The 13,075-nt window shown below is 38.4% G+C and overlaps 1 protein-coding gene across 1 annotated transcript in view; it reads right to left on the bottom strand.

The window, feature by feature from the left end:
• CRYBG3 (crystallin beta-gamma domain containing 3) overlaps positions 1-13,075 on the bottom strand; it is a 138,739-nt gene that overhangs the window by 6,325 nt on the left and 119,339 nt on the right. Inside the window, exons 18-19 of the mRNA XM_032150341.3 lie at positions 6,924-7,063; positions 3,812-3,935 (exon numbers count right to left, since the gene is read on the bottom strand). Coding sequence (XP_032006232.1) covers positions 3,812-3,935; positions 6,924-7,063 — 264 coding nt within the window. The remainder of the gene's footprint in view (positions 1-3,811; positions 3,936-6,923; positions 7,064-13,075) is intronic.

Below are 13,075 nucleotides of genomic sequence, written 5' to 3' on the forward strand. Positions count from 1 at the left end.
GTTGCCATTGCTTTTGGTGTTTTAGACATGAAGTCCTAGTTCTGGCCAGAGCAATCAGGCAGGAGAAGGAAATAAAGGGTATTCAATTAGGAAAAGAGGAAGTCAAACTGTCCCTGTTTGCAGATGACATGATTGTATATCTAGAAAATCCCATTGTCTCAGCCCGAAATCTCCTTAAGCTGATTAGCAACTTCAGCAAAGTCTCAGGATACAAAATCAATGTACAAAAATCACAAGCATTCTTGTACACCAATCACAGACAAACAGAGAGCCAAATCATGAGTGAACTCCCATTCACAATTGCTTCAAGGAGAATAAAATACCTAGGAATCCAACTTACAAGGGATGTGAAGGACCTCTTCAAGGAGAACTACAAACCACTGCTCAATGAAATCAAAGAGGATACAAACAAATGGAAGAACATTCCATGCTCATGGGTTGGAAGAGTCAATATGGTGAAAATGGCCATACTGCCCAAAGTAATTTATAGATTCAATGCCATCCCCATCAAGCTACCAATGACTTTCTTCACAGAATTGGAAAAAACTACTTTAAAGTTCATATGGAACCAAAAAAGAGCCCGCATTGCCAAGTCAATCCTAAGCCAAAAGAACAAAGCTGGAGGCATCACGCTACCTGACTTCAAACTATACTACAAGGCTACAGTAACCAAAACAGCATGGTACTGGTACCACAACAGAGATATAGATCAATGGAACAGAACAGAGCCCTCAGAAATGATGCCGCATATCTACAACTATTTGATCTTTGACAAACCTGACAAAAACAAGAAATGGGGAAAGGATTCCCTATTTAATAAATGGTGCTGGGAAAACTGGCTAGCCATATGTAGAAAGCTGCAACTGGATCCCTTCCTTACACCTTATACAAAAATTAATTCAAGATGGATTAAAGACTTAAATGTTAGACCTAAAACCATTAAAATCCTACAAGAAAACCTAGGCAATACCATTCAGGCCATAGGCGTGGGCAAGGACTTCATGTCTAAAACACCACTGCAATTATTAATTCTTGAGGCTTCAGTATATCTTTATTACATTTTCATTACCTTGTACATATAAGAAAACAGGCGTGACCTTCACAGATGACAGAGTTCCAATTACTTTAGGACCAAACATCACAGTTTTAATCAATTAACTCAGGCAAGGTACTAATTATCCTTATTACACATTTGTAGTCTGACTGCTCTGTAATTATACTTAAAAACACTGATATACATTGTAAGTACCTTAGTGACTTCCTAATTCCCAGCCTCAAAGAGGATCACATTTTAATTAGTCCTGAATTTCTAAACAAGAATATGAACCAAAGCAATACCAACAGCCTTACCACAAATTTAAATGTGACCCACAAACTACTATTTTAGAAACTCAGAATTCCTTTGTTGGATTTCAAAACTGTGACCTAAATAAAAGGAAAAATAATCTATTAAAATATTATTTTGAAATTAAATGTTTAATCAGAATAGGAATCAGGTAGCTCCTAAAGCACAATGAAAGAAAATAGCATACTATTCTTGTTAAAAAAAAAACTTCCTTGTAAAAGTAGAGGTGGCTGTTCTATCCTTTACCAGAGAATCTTGAACAATAGGCAGGGACATCCTTCTTCCCCAACAAGGAACCACCATTAAAAAATGAGGAACATATTTTCATTGTTGAACTTGGCTACTAAAGTCTCCAACAACAGAGGGTCAGCATTATTATGTAGTTAGTAAAAGCTAAACTGAATTCCTATCTCTACTTTGCTTTTTCTGATGGCTTTTCAGTGAGCTTACTCCCTGTTCCACATGATAGGAGTGGGGAATAAGCAAGATGTAAAGGTCATGAGATCATCTACCACACACTCTGTGCCAGGAAAGCCATTAATGTTTCAGTATCCCTCAAAAGAGCATCTCAAGGGACATTGTGAATAATAATAATAAAATACTTTCAAAATAAGTGTATTACCATAGCAATATGAGCCACAGCCATATCAGACTGTTCATATACATTATCTTATTCAACCGTCACAGCAATGAGATGTAAGCAATGTGATCAGTGCTTCACCAGTGAGAAACCTGAGGTGCCAAGAAATGAAGTGACTCACCAAGCTGCACTGCTTACAGATGGCAGAGCCAGGACTTGAACCAACAGAACTCATGAGTGGTGGGATGGGCATGGTGTGTGTGCATGTGTGCATGTGAAGAGGGTGAGAGAAGACCAATTAGGTTAATATTTTATTGGCTACCATTTATTTAACACTTAAGTAAGGGTTAAATAAGTGTCAGGTCAGAACATCAGAGCCTCAGCATTTAGATCCACTAGGCTATATTCAGCTCAGTGCCTGAAATAGGTGGTACTAAGTGCTGATCTTAGGCTGATAGAAAGTAGAGTGTGGTTGCTTAACACAGATTTTAAAGCATAGTAGATTTGGGTCCAAATCCTGGTTCTGACACTTGATGTGCTTTTATTGTCACAGGTAGGAATCATTATCCTCATTTTCCAGTTGGAGCCTTATTCTCTCAGAGCCTTATTATTCCAACTAGAAAATGGGGGTAATAATTCCTACCTCAAAGGACTGTTGTTGGAATCAAGCAAGAAAGTGTTCTAAAGAGATTAGAGAGAGGTACTAACACCATATCCACGGGCCGTCACACCCCGGGCAGTTTCACTTGGGTTTTCCACCTCATGAAACCTCCCCACTACTCCTACACATGTTGATACTTCCTTTCTCTGAACCAGGGACTGCCTGTGGCTTTTGGATAATTATTGCATTGTTTTGCATTTTATGTTACTGCTTTGAGTTGGACATGTTTTACCCAACAAAAATGTAAGCTTTAATAATATTGGCAGAAATCACATCTATCTTTATATTTTCCATTATACTTTGCATAATATCATTGATCTATCCACTGATATATTCATTCCTTCATTAAACAAATAGTTCCTCAGCTCCTACAATATTCCAGACATTGTTTCAGGCACTAGGGGTAGAGCAAGGAGCAAAACATGCACAGCCCTTGACTTCACAGGGTTTTCTATAGAGTAGGAGAGACCCCAATCCAACCATAACGCTAGGGTTATAAACTGCATACAGTGTTTTTGTAGAAAAAAAAACCCCAGGTCTTTTATGATCTAATGTAGATTGGGAGAGAAGGTGGGGGAGGCATTCTTGAGGACCTGCCACTGAAGTAGAATTTACAGGGATGACTAGTCAAATAAAGAATGAGGGAAGAACACTACACAGAGGGTGCAGCCCATGTTAAAAGTCTTAGTGGGAAAGCACTCTGTACTTTGATGCCTGTGACACAACCATGTGAGAGACGAGGTTGGAGAAGCATGGTGGGGTAGGGGGTAGATTGTATTCTAAGTGCAGTGGGAAGCTTTTGAACAGAAGACTGACAAGCAGTAGGTGTGCAATAAATACTTATTTTAATTAAATTGCCAGGATCCATCCTGAGTATTATGTAAGTAGGGAGGGGAATATCTAAATGCTTAGAAATTAAAACTAGTACAGTATCAAAGTTCATTCCTGTTACCAAGGTTTGCCACAGAACTTACAATATCTTAGTTTTCCATGAAAAGTGAACATGGCCAATGAGGCTTTGGACTGAAAACTGAAATCCAATGTTGACTTTAGATACAATCTTACAAATTGGTTAAAATGTACAAGATATCCGCATCCTAATTCACTCCCCCTACTATGTAAATGGCAAACTAAATTAAATGATCATTATTTCAGATGCTGTGGTTTATGACATTTCTACCACAAAAGCAAGCTATTTGGAATCTTATGGTTCTTTTCTCCTTACCTGCTTCATAGGACGGAGGGAACCAACTGTTTTCCATCTGCTGAATGCTGTCCAGTTTGGGATCTCATTAGGCCTGAGTAGGATTTGTCTTCCCAAGAAATTGGATCCTTCATAAGCTATCCATCTATGAGAACAAGAAAGAAAAAAGTAGTGTACTTCAAAACAAAAGACCAACCCTCATCAAAAGTATCTGCACTTTGCCTTATAGGGTTCATAAACTTAGGTTTGCAGACTTTTAAAATTGCACATTTTTTCCTAACAAAAAATCAGGGAGGTATAGGAGAAAACCCACTGGCTTAGACTCAGAAGATTTGGGTTCCAGTTACAATGCTGGTTTCCTTTCTTCCAAAATGAATGCAAGGTTTCCTCCATCTCTGAAATCCTATATTCCTTTGATAACATTGTCATAGCATTATAACATTTAAAGGCAGACCATAACCTCCTATTAACCAGCAGAAAATCACACTTCTGCCCCCACAGTCACCATCACATGTCCTTCAGGGCCTCTAAGTGTGGCTCCAGTGAACTCTCCAGACATATCTTCTTCCACTCCTCCCTCCACAGCTTCCCCAAAGCCACCAAGACTTCTTAGAATTGTTCACAGAAGTTCTCCATCACCCTCTTCAAGGCCCAGCTCCTTTGGGAATCCTCCCCCAAACCCTTGCCTTCAACACTAGCAGCATTAAAATGTGTAAAAGTACACTGGAGTCTCAAGTCTGGAGTCTGGAGTCTCAAGACTTATTTAATGGAACACAGTCATGCCCATTGCTTTAAGGATTGGCTACGGCTGCTCTTGCACTACCATAGCAACTTCAGTAGTTATGACACAGACAGATGATCCACAAACTGAAAAGACTATCTGGCCCTTTATAGAAAAAGTCTGCCGAGCACCACTTCAGGTGATTACTAAGCTTGATGACTAAAGAGAATGTGCTGGAGTCACTAAGAGCACCTGAAATTCTCAGCAGGACTCAAGGTCAGTGTACACAGTGCTTTAAGAAAGTGTGTGGAGGATGAGATGGCTGCCTTGCTTTATTTTGATAAAGCACCTGGAATTGTGGCAGGGGTTGTCCTGGCTTACAACAAGGGAGGTAAAACCTTGTGGATGAGGCAAAAAGCACCAGCAGCAGGCAAGGCAGTCTGCTTATCAGATGGACCAGAGCTCAGGAACAGGGTCATCCAGGGCTTAGGACACAAGCTACAGAGGGTCGCTTGTGCTGCTATGGCAGCAACTTCAGCCCCTCGATTTTCCAGAGTAAAAACTTATAAAACTCACAAAGTGCAATATTCCTTAGGGACTTGTACTTCAGGTAATGCAGGAAAAGATATCAACTTGTGCTTAAGTTGTGGGGAGAAGGGAAGAGCTGAGGAAAACTTGATGTATTACAGCTATGAAAAGCTTGGGTAGGGATGACTGACTCAACCTGACCACCACTAAGAAAAGTCCTCCCTGCTCCCCACAACCAAGATCAGACTTGGCCAAATTATGGAGAGATGAACGAGATGGATGGCCCATTCTTGACCCCTCCTTCCTACACAAATCTAATCAGTCAGACTGGTACAGAGGCAGGTCAGCATGACCACAGACAGGCTTAGCTGCCTCTCCCGCTGCAGATTCTTTAAACAGTCAGGGAAATTTCAGTTATAAAATCTAGGTAAGATTTTAGGAAAATGTACCTAATTATATATTGATTTAAATGAATTCCACAGTTGGAAAACTGTGTGGGATGGTGCATTTAAGCATGGCTGTCATCATCACAGATCAAAGATGTGGCATAGCATGGGGATTAAAACAAACCCAACTTGTCATTAAGGGAAGCTGGCTGTACATTAAGTAGTATTCTGTAACCTAGGAAAATCCTTAGGCAGCATTCACTGTTCCTTACTCCATGTTCCAATTCTCTTAAAGAGAATTTGGAACAGTGAGAGTAGGTGGCTAATAAGCCAAAGAGAAGAAATAAGAATGTCAAGATAAAATGGCACCAGTGTTCCAGAAAAAAATGAAATAAAGTGAGAAATTTTCAGAAGTGAGTCAAGTATCAATTTCACTCAGAAATGGAAAGAAGTGTATTAAAATGTGAAAGACCTATATCACAGGGATGTAAAATTTAGTTAATTGGTAAATAATATATTGGAATCTTATGCTTAGAATAAATCAATTTGTTTGAATAAACATCAAACCATTTAAAATGTTTTGCAGAAGAAAATTTAAGCTATTATACATATGTATAATATAAAAGCCATTTATTGTAATAGTTTGCTTAATTTTCAACTCCACTTATCTTATTGGCTTTCTCTTTATCCCCAGATATTTAAACCAGCAACAGTTGATTATCACAGAATTTCAAACCCATAGAAAAACTTTTAAAGCCATTTTTTTTATTAACCGTCAAGAGCTATGTGTGTTTTTTTAGTTGACTTTTGCTACCAGAACACTAACAGTGCAGAACACTGACACTCCTACTAAGCAGGAGTAGGGGCTGGTTTATATGTCAGACTCTTCAGAAATGGCTTCAGAGGCAGATTTTCCAGGAAGTAAATCGAGCTTCAACTTCAAGGCCCCTCACTTGCAGGCTTCTCACCATTTCTGTCCTAAATATTCACATTCATATCTAATATTTCTATCATAATTTTAAATTTTTTCTTAAAGACAGCTTTCTAATTTGTAAAAGCACAGGCCCCTGGGTCTACCCTGACTGACTGATAACCTAAATGAACAACAATACTGGTAGGCAGGCTAGGCCAACCAGTGTAGTCCACTGGCAAGTGAGTACCCTGGAGGGAACTGCTCTAGAATACACAGCTATTAAATCAAAAAACAACACCACACTTGGTCTTGCCAGCAGTCACTTGCCTTAAGCAGGAAATTGTCTTAACCAAAGTTGCTGGGATATTGAAATTTCTTCGGAAAAGAAAGTTCAACTGGGTAAAGTCATCTGATTGACCTACTCTATGACACATGCTGTGACCATATGGTAGCCCTTCTCTTCCAAAGGGCTCTACCTCAAGACCACTTGAATGCATACTACTACACAGTGGACTTGGTTTGCAACTGTGCAACTCTGTCTTAAAACAGTAACTGAACCAGACCAAGCCTTTCTCCCATACTTACAGTCCACTTTTTACCCACACAGACTGGGTGTAGAAGTGCAGGTCCTTGTTCAGAACAGAGTTCACAGCCTCTTCTAGATGTAACTCTCTTCCCTCACAATGCTCCAGCGCAAAAAGGCTGATGGAGGGTTCTTCAAAAACCTATTAGCAGAAAAAGAAAGCATCACCATAGGAGTGGCCATATGTCAGTGACATCCCAGTCTGAACACAGTGTACCCTGGATCCATTGTATTCTTAAATGCATGGAGTTTAGTGTTTTACTCTCTAAGGTTGCTATAGTCAAAACTGCACTGGAAAGATTAGATTTATTAATAATTTTTATTCACTTTTTTGTAAATTAAAATTCAAGTTATCAGAAAAGCAATCAATCTCATAATAAAAACAGCCATAATAAAGAGACCCATGATTCCAAATCACAGATTAAGGTCTTGTGGTACTGTAATATGGACCATAATTAGTCCTGCCAATGCTTTTAGCTGGTAACAGAATAAATATGGAATGGAATGGCACCCTCATTTCTAGGAGGTCACAGGAGCAGTCACTAGGAATGTAAGACTTTGTGGTGGTAAGCTCTTAAAAATATTCCTAGGAGGAAGAATAAAGGCATTTTTAATTAAGAAAAAAAGCTGAAATGCACAAGAATGGTGGTGATTTCTGTGTTAAAAGTATTTCTTCAACCCATCATGTCAGACAAGAATAGACTCAATATTGCTTTTTCATTCATTAATGTATGCAAGACACCATGTTAAGAGACTTTTGGGGGGATGACAAAACAAGGCACCATCTATCCTTGTGTCTGGGGAATTACTAACAAATAGCTAAATTAAAACTGCACAGATATTGTAATGTAATCCAGCGCAGAAAAAGATATGCTGTGTCAGAGTCCTCAGTAGAAAGCTAGATTATTTTTAGCAGAAGGGAGCAGGAATCAAGCTTCATGGATGTGGTGGCTTGTGAGCTCAGTCTCAAAGGATGCAGTGGATCTGGAAAGAAGACAGTGATCAGAGGGAAAACACTCTGTGCAAAGCAAGGCAAGAGAAACACATGGGACATGTTGGGGGAACGGCAAGTCAGCCCAACAGCAAACAGCGGCAAGTGCTCCCACGGTTTGTTATGGTGCGCTGCACTGCTTGCTTCTCCTCCCACACTGACAGGACAGAGACAGATCTATTCCCAGTGGAAAGTCCTTGAAGGCTTCTGAACTAAGGACTATGAGTGGGCTGAAGCAACTGCAACTCGGTACTTAAGAAGCAAAGCATTGGCAGCAGGGGCAGTGGAGGGTCAAAGAACAGTAAATGAACAGGCAGAAAATAACAGGCTTTCACAGTGACCCTCACAAGGGACCTGCTTATACTTGCATAAGAGAAGGATGACTTATGAAAGAGTTTTTCTTTGCAGCAGTGTTTGGAACAGTGAAGGGTGGGGAATGATTTAAATGCCCATCAGGAGAGGACTGGTTACATAAATTATGGTTCATACACAGAAGAATCATATACTGCTGTAAAAAAGAATGAGGAGCTCTTTATGAAAGATCAAGATATATTCTTTAGAAATAAACACAAAGGATGGTATGAAAAGCATATTTTATATACTACCATTTGCAGAGAAGGAAAATTTCTGTGCACATACATATATATGCGTTTGTACACACATTAAAATTTTTCTAAAAAATAAAATCGTAACCATGGCTGCCTGTTGGGAAGACTGCATAAGAGAAGATAAAGGGCACAAGTGGGAGCAAAGTTTTTCATTAAGTGCCTTTTGGTATATTTTGACTTTTGAACCACGGGAATATTTATTTTAAATTGGTATTATTAAATTAAGTTGGTAATTATTACACATGTTTGCATTGTGTATATGTATTTTTTAATGGCCTTCAGGAAATCTGTCTGACAACAGCATGAGTGAAGAATAGAGAGAATGGAAGTAACAGCACCAGTACTGGTGCAGTATATGAGGTCAGAGAAAAAGAGACCCAGACTTAAAACAGGAGTTAGAGGGAAGGTTAGGAGTAAGGGATGGCCAGGAAGACTATTAATATCATAGTGATAAAACAGACATGCTAGCTAAGGCAAACAAATGGAATCAGTAAGTGAGGAAAAATGTGAAAAGTCACGGCTTGGGACATGCTGGTATAATCTGTCATATATAAAGAAATTGAGAGGAAAGCATGCCCAGATGTCTTAATGTTGAGATAGAGGCAGGATAATCTTAACAGAGTTGTCCAACATACACTGGACCTTTTGATCTTGAGTTCCAGGAAAAGACCAGGTTTAGAGACGTTGGGTTTGGGAATTCTCAGAATCTGGGTAATAACTAGAGCTATGGATAAGAAAATGGAAATGCAAGGAAACTAGAACTGCACTGACATACACAGGTGGGCGATGATGAAACATGGGAGGTGGAAGTGACTGAACAAATGAATCAGGAGAAGACAGCCAAAACAGAACCCCTTTACACTGTAGAAGTGAAGGAGGAAGAGAATTATAAGGAAGACTTGCCCCATGGCGTCAAATTCTTTCCATGTCCAGGAAGAAGGTGACTGAGATAAGGCTGTTTGGGTTTGACAATCAGAAGGCAGCTAGTAACCCTATGAGTGCTGTTTCAGCACCATGTCAGAAATGAAGTTAAAATCTAGGTTGTAAGGGCTGAAGAGTAAGTGCTGAGAAACTGTGCAGGCTATAATAGGTGTACAGACTATTAGAAAAATTTGATGAAGAGCAGGAGGGAAACGGGGTAGTGGCCTATGAGCATGCTTTGTAGAAGGTGGTAGTGGAATAGAGAGAAGCTGAACACTGCAAGGCAAAAAGGATGTTCCAGGGAAGGAGGGAGAGGTACAATCCATTGCCTCCCATCAGTTCATGAGGAAAAAGATCACTTTGGAAAGGATGAACTCCAACTCTGAAATAAAAGGAAAGATAGAAAAAGGATGCCAACTCCACCAGCCATACCATTTGACCCAGCCATCCCATTACTGGGTATATACCCAAAGGACTATAAATCATGCTGCTATAAAGACACATGCACACGTATGTTTATTGCGGCACTATTCACAATAGCAAAGAGTTGGAACCAACCCAAATGTCCAACAACAATAGACTGGATTAAGAAAATGTGGCACATATACACCATGGAATACTATGCAGCCATAAAAAATGATGAGTTCATGTCCTTTGTAGGGACATGGATGAAACTGGAAAACATCATTCTTAGTAAACGATCACAAGGACAAAAAACCAAATACCGCATGTTCTCATTCATAGGTGGGAATTGAACAATGAGAACTCATGGACACAGGAAGGGGAACATCACACTCCGGGGACTGTTGTGGGGTGGGGGGAGGGGGGAGGGACAGCATTAGGAGATATACCTAATGCTAAATGACGAGTTAATGGGTGCAGGAAATCAACATGGCACATGGATACATATGTAACAAACCTGCACATTGTGCACATGTACCCTAAAACCTAAAGTATAATAATAAAAAATAAAAAGAAAAAGAAAATAAAGATCAGAGCAGAAATAAATCAAATTGAGACCAAAAAAATACAAAAGATCAATGAAATGAAAAGTTGGTTTTCTTGAAAAGATAAATATGAATTTAATGAAATTAATGAATTTTAATGAATTTAAATAATAAATTCATGGTATAGAATTCAAAAAAAAAAGAAAAAGGATGCTAAGAAATTTCCATTTAAAATCTGGAAATGTGTGAATAAATTTCTTTACATTATGTGGCCAACACTGTCTGCTGATCAAGGAAAGTTTAAAGCATCTTCCAGAAGAAGTTCTTGCAGTGATAGAAATGTATCTGGACTCTCCAATATGGCAGCCACTAGCCACATGTGGCTTGTGTGATCAAGGGATTTAATTAATTTAAATAACCACAGGTGGCTAGTGCTATGGTGTTGGACAGTACAGATTTAGGGGTTAGAGGATACTGGCGAAGAATGTAACAATTGCTGTGTGCTGTGAGACCATAAGCTAAGATGGACAGGCTACCTAGGAGCATTGATTTTCCCTCAGTAGACACCACTGACTGCACCAGGAATAAAAACTCATCTCTAATCACTGAGTTATCAAGTGGCCACAGGCAAGGTTAGGCACCTCTTCTGCTATCTGCAAAATAAATTGGAAGCATCCCAACAGTTTATAAAATAAACTGAAAGTAAGCAGACAATAAAAATCCACAGCCCTGACTATATTGGTGGATTTTTTTCAACATCTTCACTCTCAAGATTTTTAGAAAGTATTCCACTTTACCTTTTTACACACATCTACTTGTTGAGTTACTGATTAGTGAGGAAGAGCAGATGGCAAGGAGCCTGGCCAGTGCTCCAGGTCAACAATCAGCAGCACTCTCCCTAGAGAAGAGCTTGCTGGGGTAAGAGCAACAGACATCTACATCAAAGGCATTTACTGGTTACATGAGGTTAACTGTTTTATATCCCAGATGGGGAAAAAATCTAAAAGCCTATTATAAGAAAGTAATTTAAATACTAAGCATTATTCTAAGAAAAATTGACCTGTGTACATTTTTCCTCTTCCTTTTGCAGAATGCCTACAAAGATATTTTTCAAAAGGCTGGTATTGTCACTGAGATGCCATTAAATTCAATCCCTTGATTCTATCAATTCTACCTCTAGAAATGTATCTCAAGAAAAGATAAAAAGCTTGATGGAGGGAACCAAATATGTGTAAACATCTATGTTTTTAAAAATAACGATGCAGGGATATTGAGAAAAAATTGTACAAGATGACAGAAAATATTTGAAACATTTTAACAGCTTATATAAATTAGTAAGAGTACTCTTAAGAAACCTACTGGACAAATGGGCAAAGAAGGTAAGCCAATAGCATTAACCAAAGAAGAGAGACAGCTAATAAACCAATGTGGAAAAATATCCCACCTCTCATAAACAACAATAGGATATCATTATGTGGTCCAACTACCAAATTTTACATTTGAGAACATCTACTGTTTTGAAGCTTTGATTTTTTTCTACTTTAAATTATTTTAATTTAAATATTTAATTTATAAGTATACTTGAATTATAAATGTATTTAAAGGTTAGGAAGATTAGGAAAGTCAACACAGTGCTAACCTGGGCAGAATGATGGGGGGTGGTTAATAATCTTTTGGAAATAAAGGGTACTGAAGAACAATTAATATTTTAAAATCATATTTTTCTGATACATTTCCCTAACATGAAAATAGGAATAGAGATTAACTATTAATAATCTTTAAAACTGAAGATGACACAGTAATCTGAACTTTCCAAGCATAAAAAAATATATTTGATTACAGTTTGAGCTCTGCAAATGTCTTGGCCTTAGTCCATGTTAACTTAGAAGCTGGCCAACCATTTGTGGCTAAAAGCTCTTCTTAGATGTCAGCAGTTAACAGGACATTCCTGCCGGATTAAGTCTAAATCATGCAAAGAGGATACAGTTTCTCAAAGGAAGATGTAGTCGTCAAAGAATACTCGACCAAATTGTATAAATGCAAATTTCAACACAAAAAAAGACAAAACTCGTCGTTCCTCCTCATCCCATCAACTAAAATAATAATTTAAATAATTTAAGTGACAATAACAGTAGAAACATATATAGCACTTACTATGTGCTGGGAATTATTGTTCTAAGTTATATACCTATATCTGTATCTATCCATAGATATATATGCGCAATACCTTATTCATTGTTCTGAAATCCAAAAAGCTTTAAAATCAATTTTTTTTTCCTAGTCAACAAAACTCTACCTGAATAAATTGAAGTCTATTTATAATATTACCCAATTTGTGTAGCTGTGCATAAATTTCACTATAGGAATAGAAATATGTTTAATTAGGGGTGCAGTCCAGAACCCTGCTGGGTGTGTTTCCTTTAAATCCCAAAATACATTCAGTTTAGGTATTGTAGAACTGTATATTTTCATTTTTTTTCTACCAACTTTTATTTTCTGTTCTGGGCTATATGTGCAGGGTTGTTACATGGATAAATTGCATGTCACAGGGGTTCCATGCATAGATTATTTCATCACCAGGTAATGAGCGTAGTATCCAATAGGTGGTATTTCGATCTTCACCCTCCTCCCACCCTCTCTCCTCAAGCGGGCCCTGGTGTTTAGTGTTCCCTTCATAGTGTCCATGT

This window comes from Hylobates moloch, unplaced genomic scaffold (genome assembly GCF_009828535.3).
Source record: "Hylobates moloch isolate HMO894 unplaced genomic scaffold, HMol_V3 SCAFFOLD_4, whole genome shotgun sequence".
In the NCBI taxonomy this organism is placed as follows: Eukaryota; Metazoa; Chordata; class Mammalia; order Primates; family Hylobatidae; genus Hylobates; species Hylobates moloch.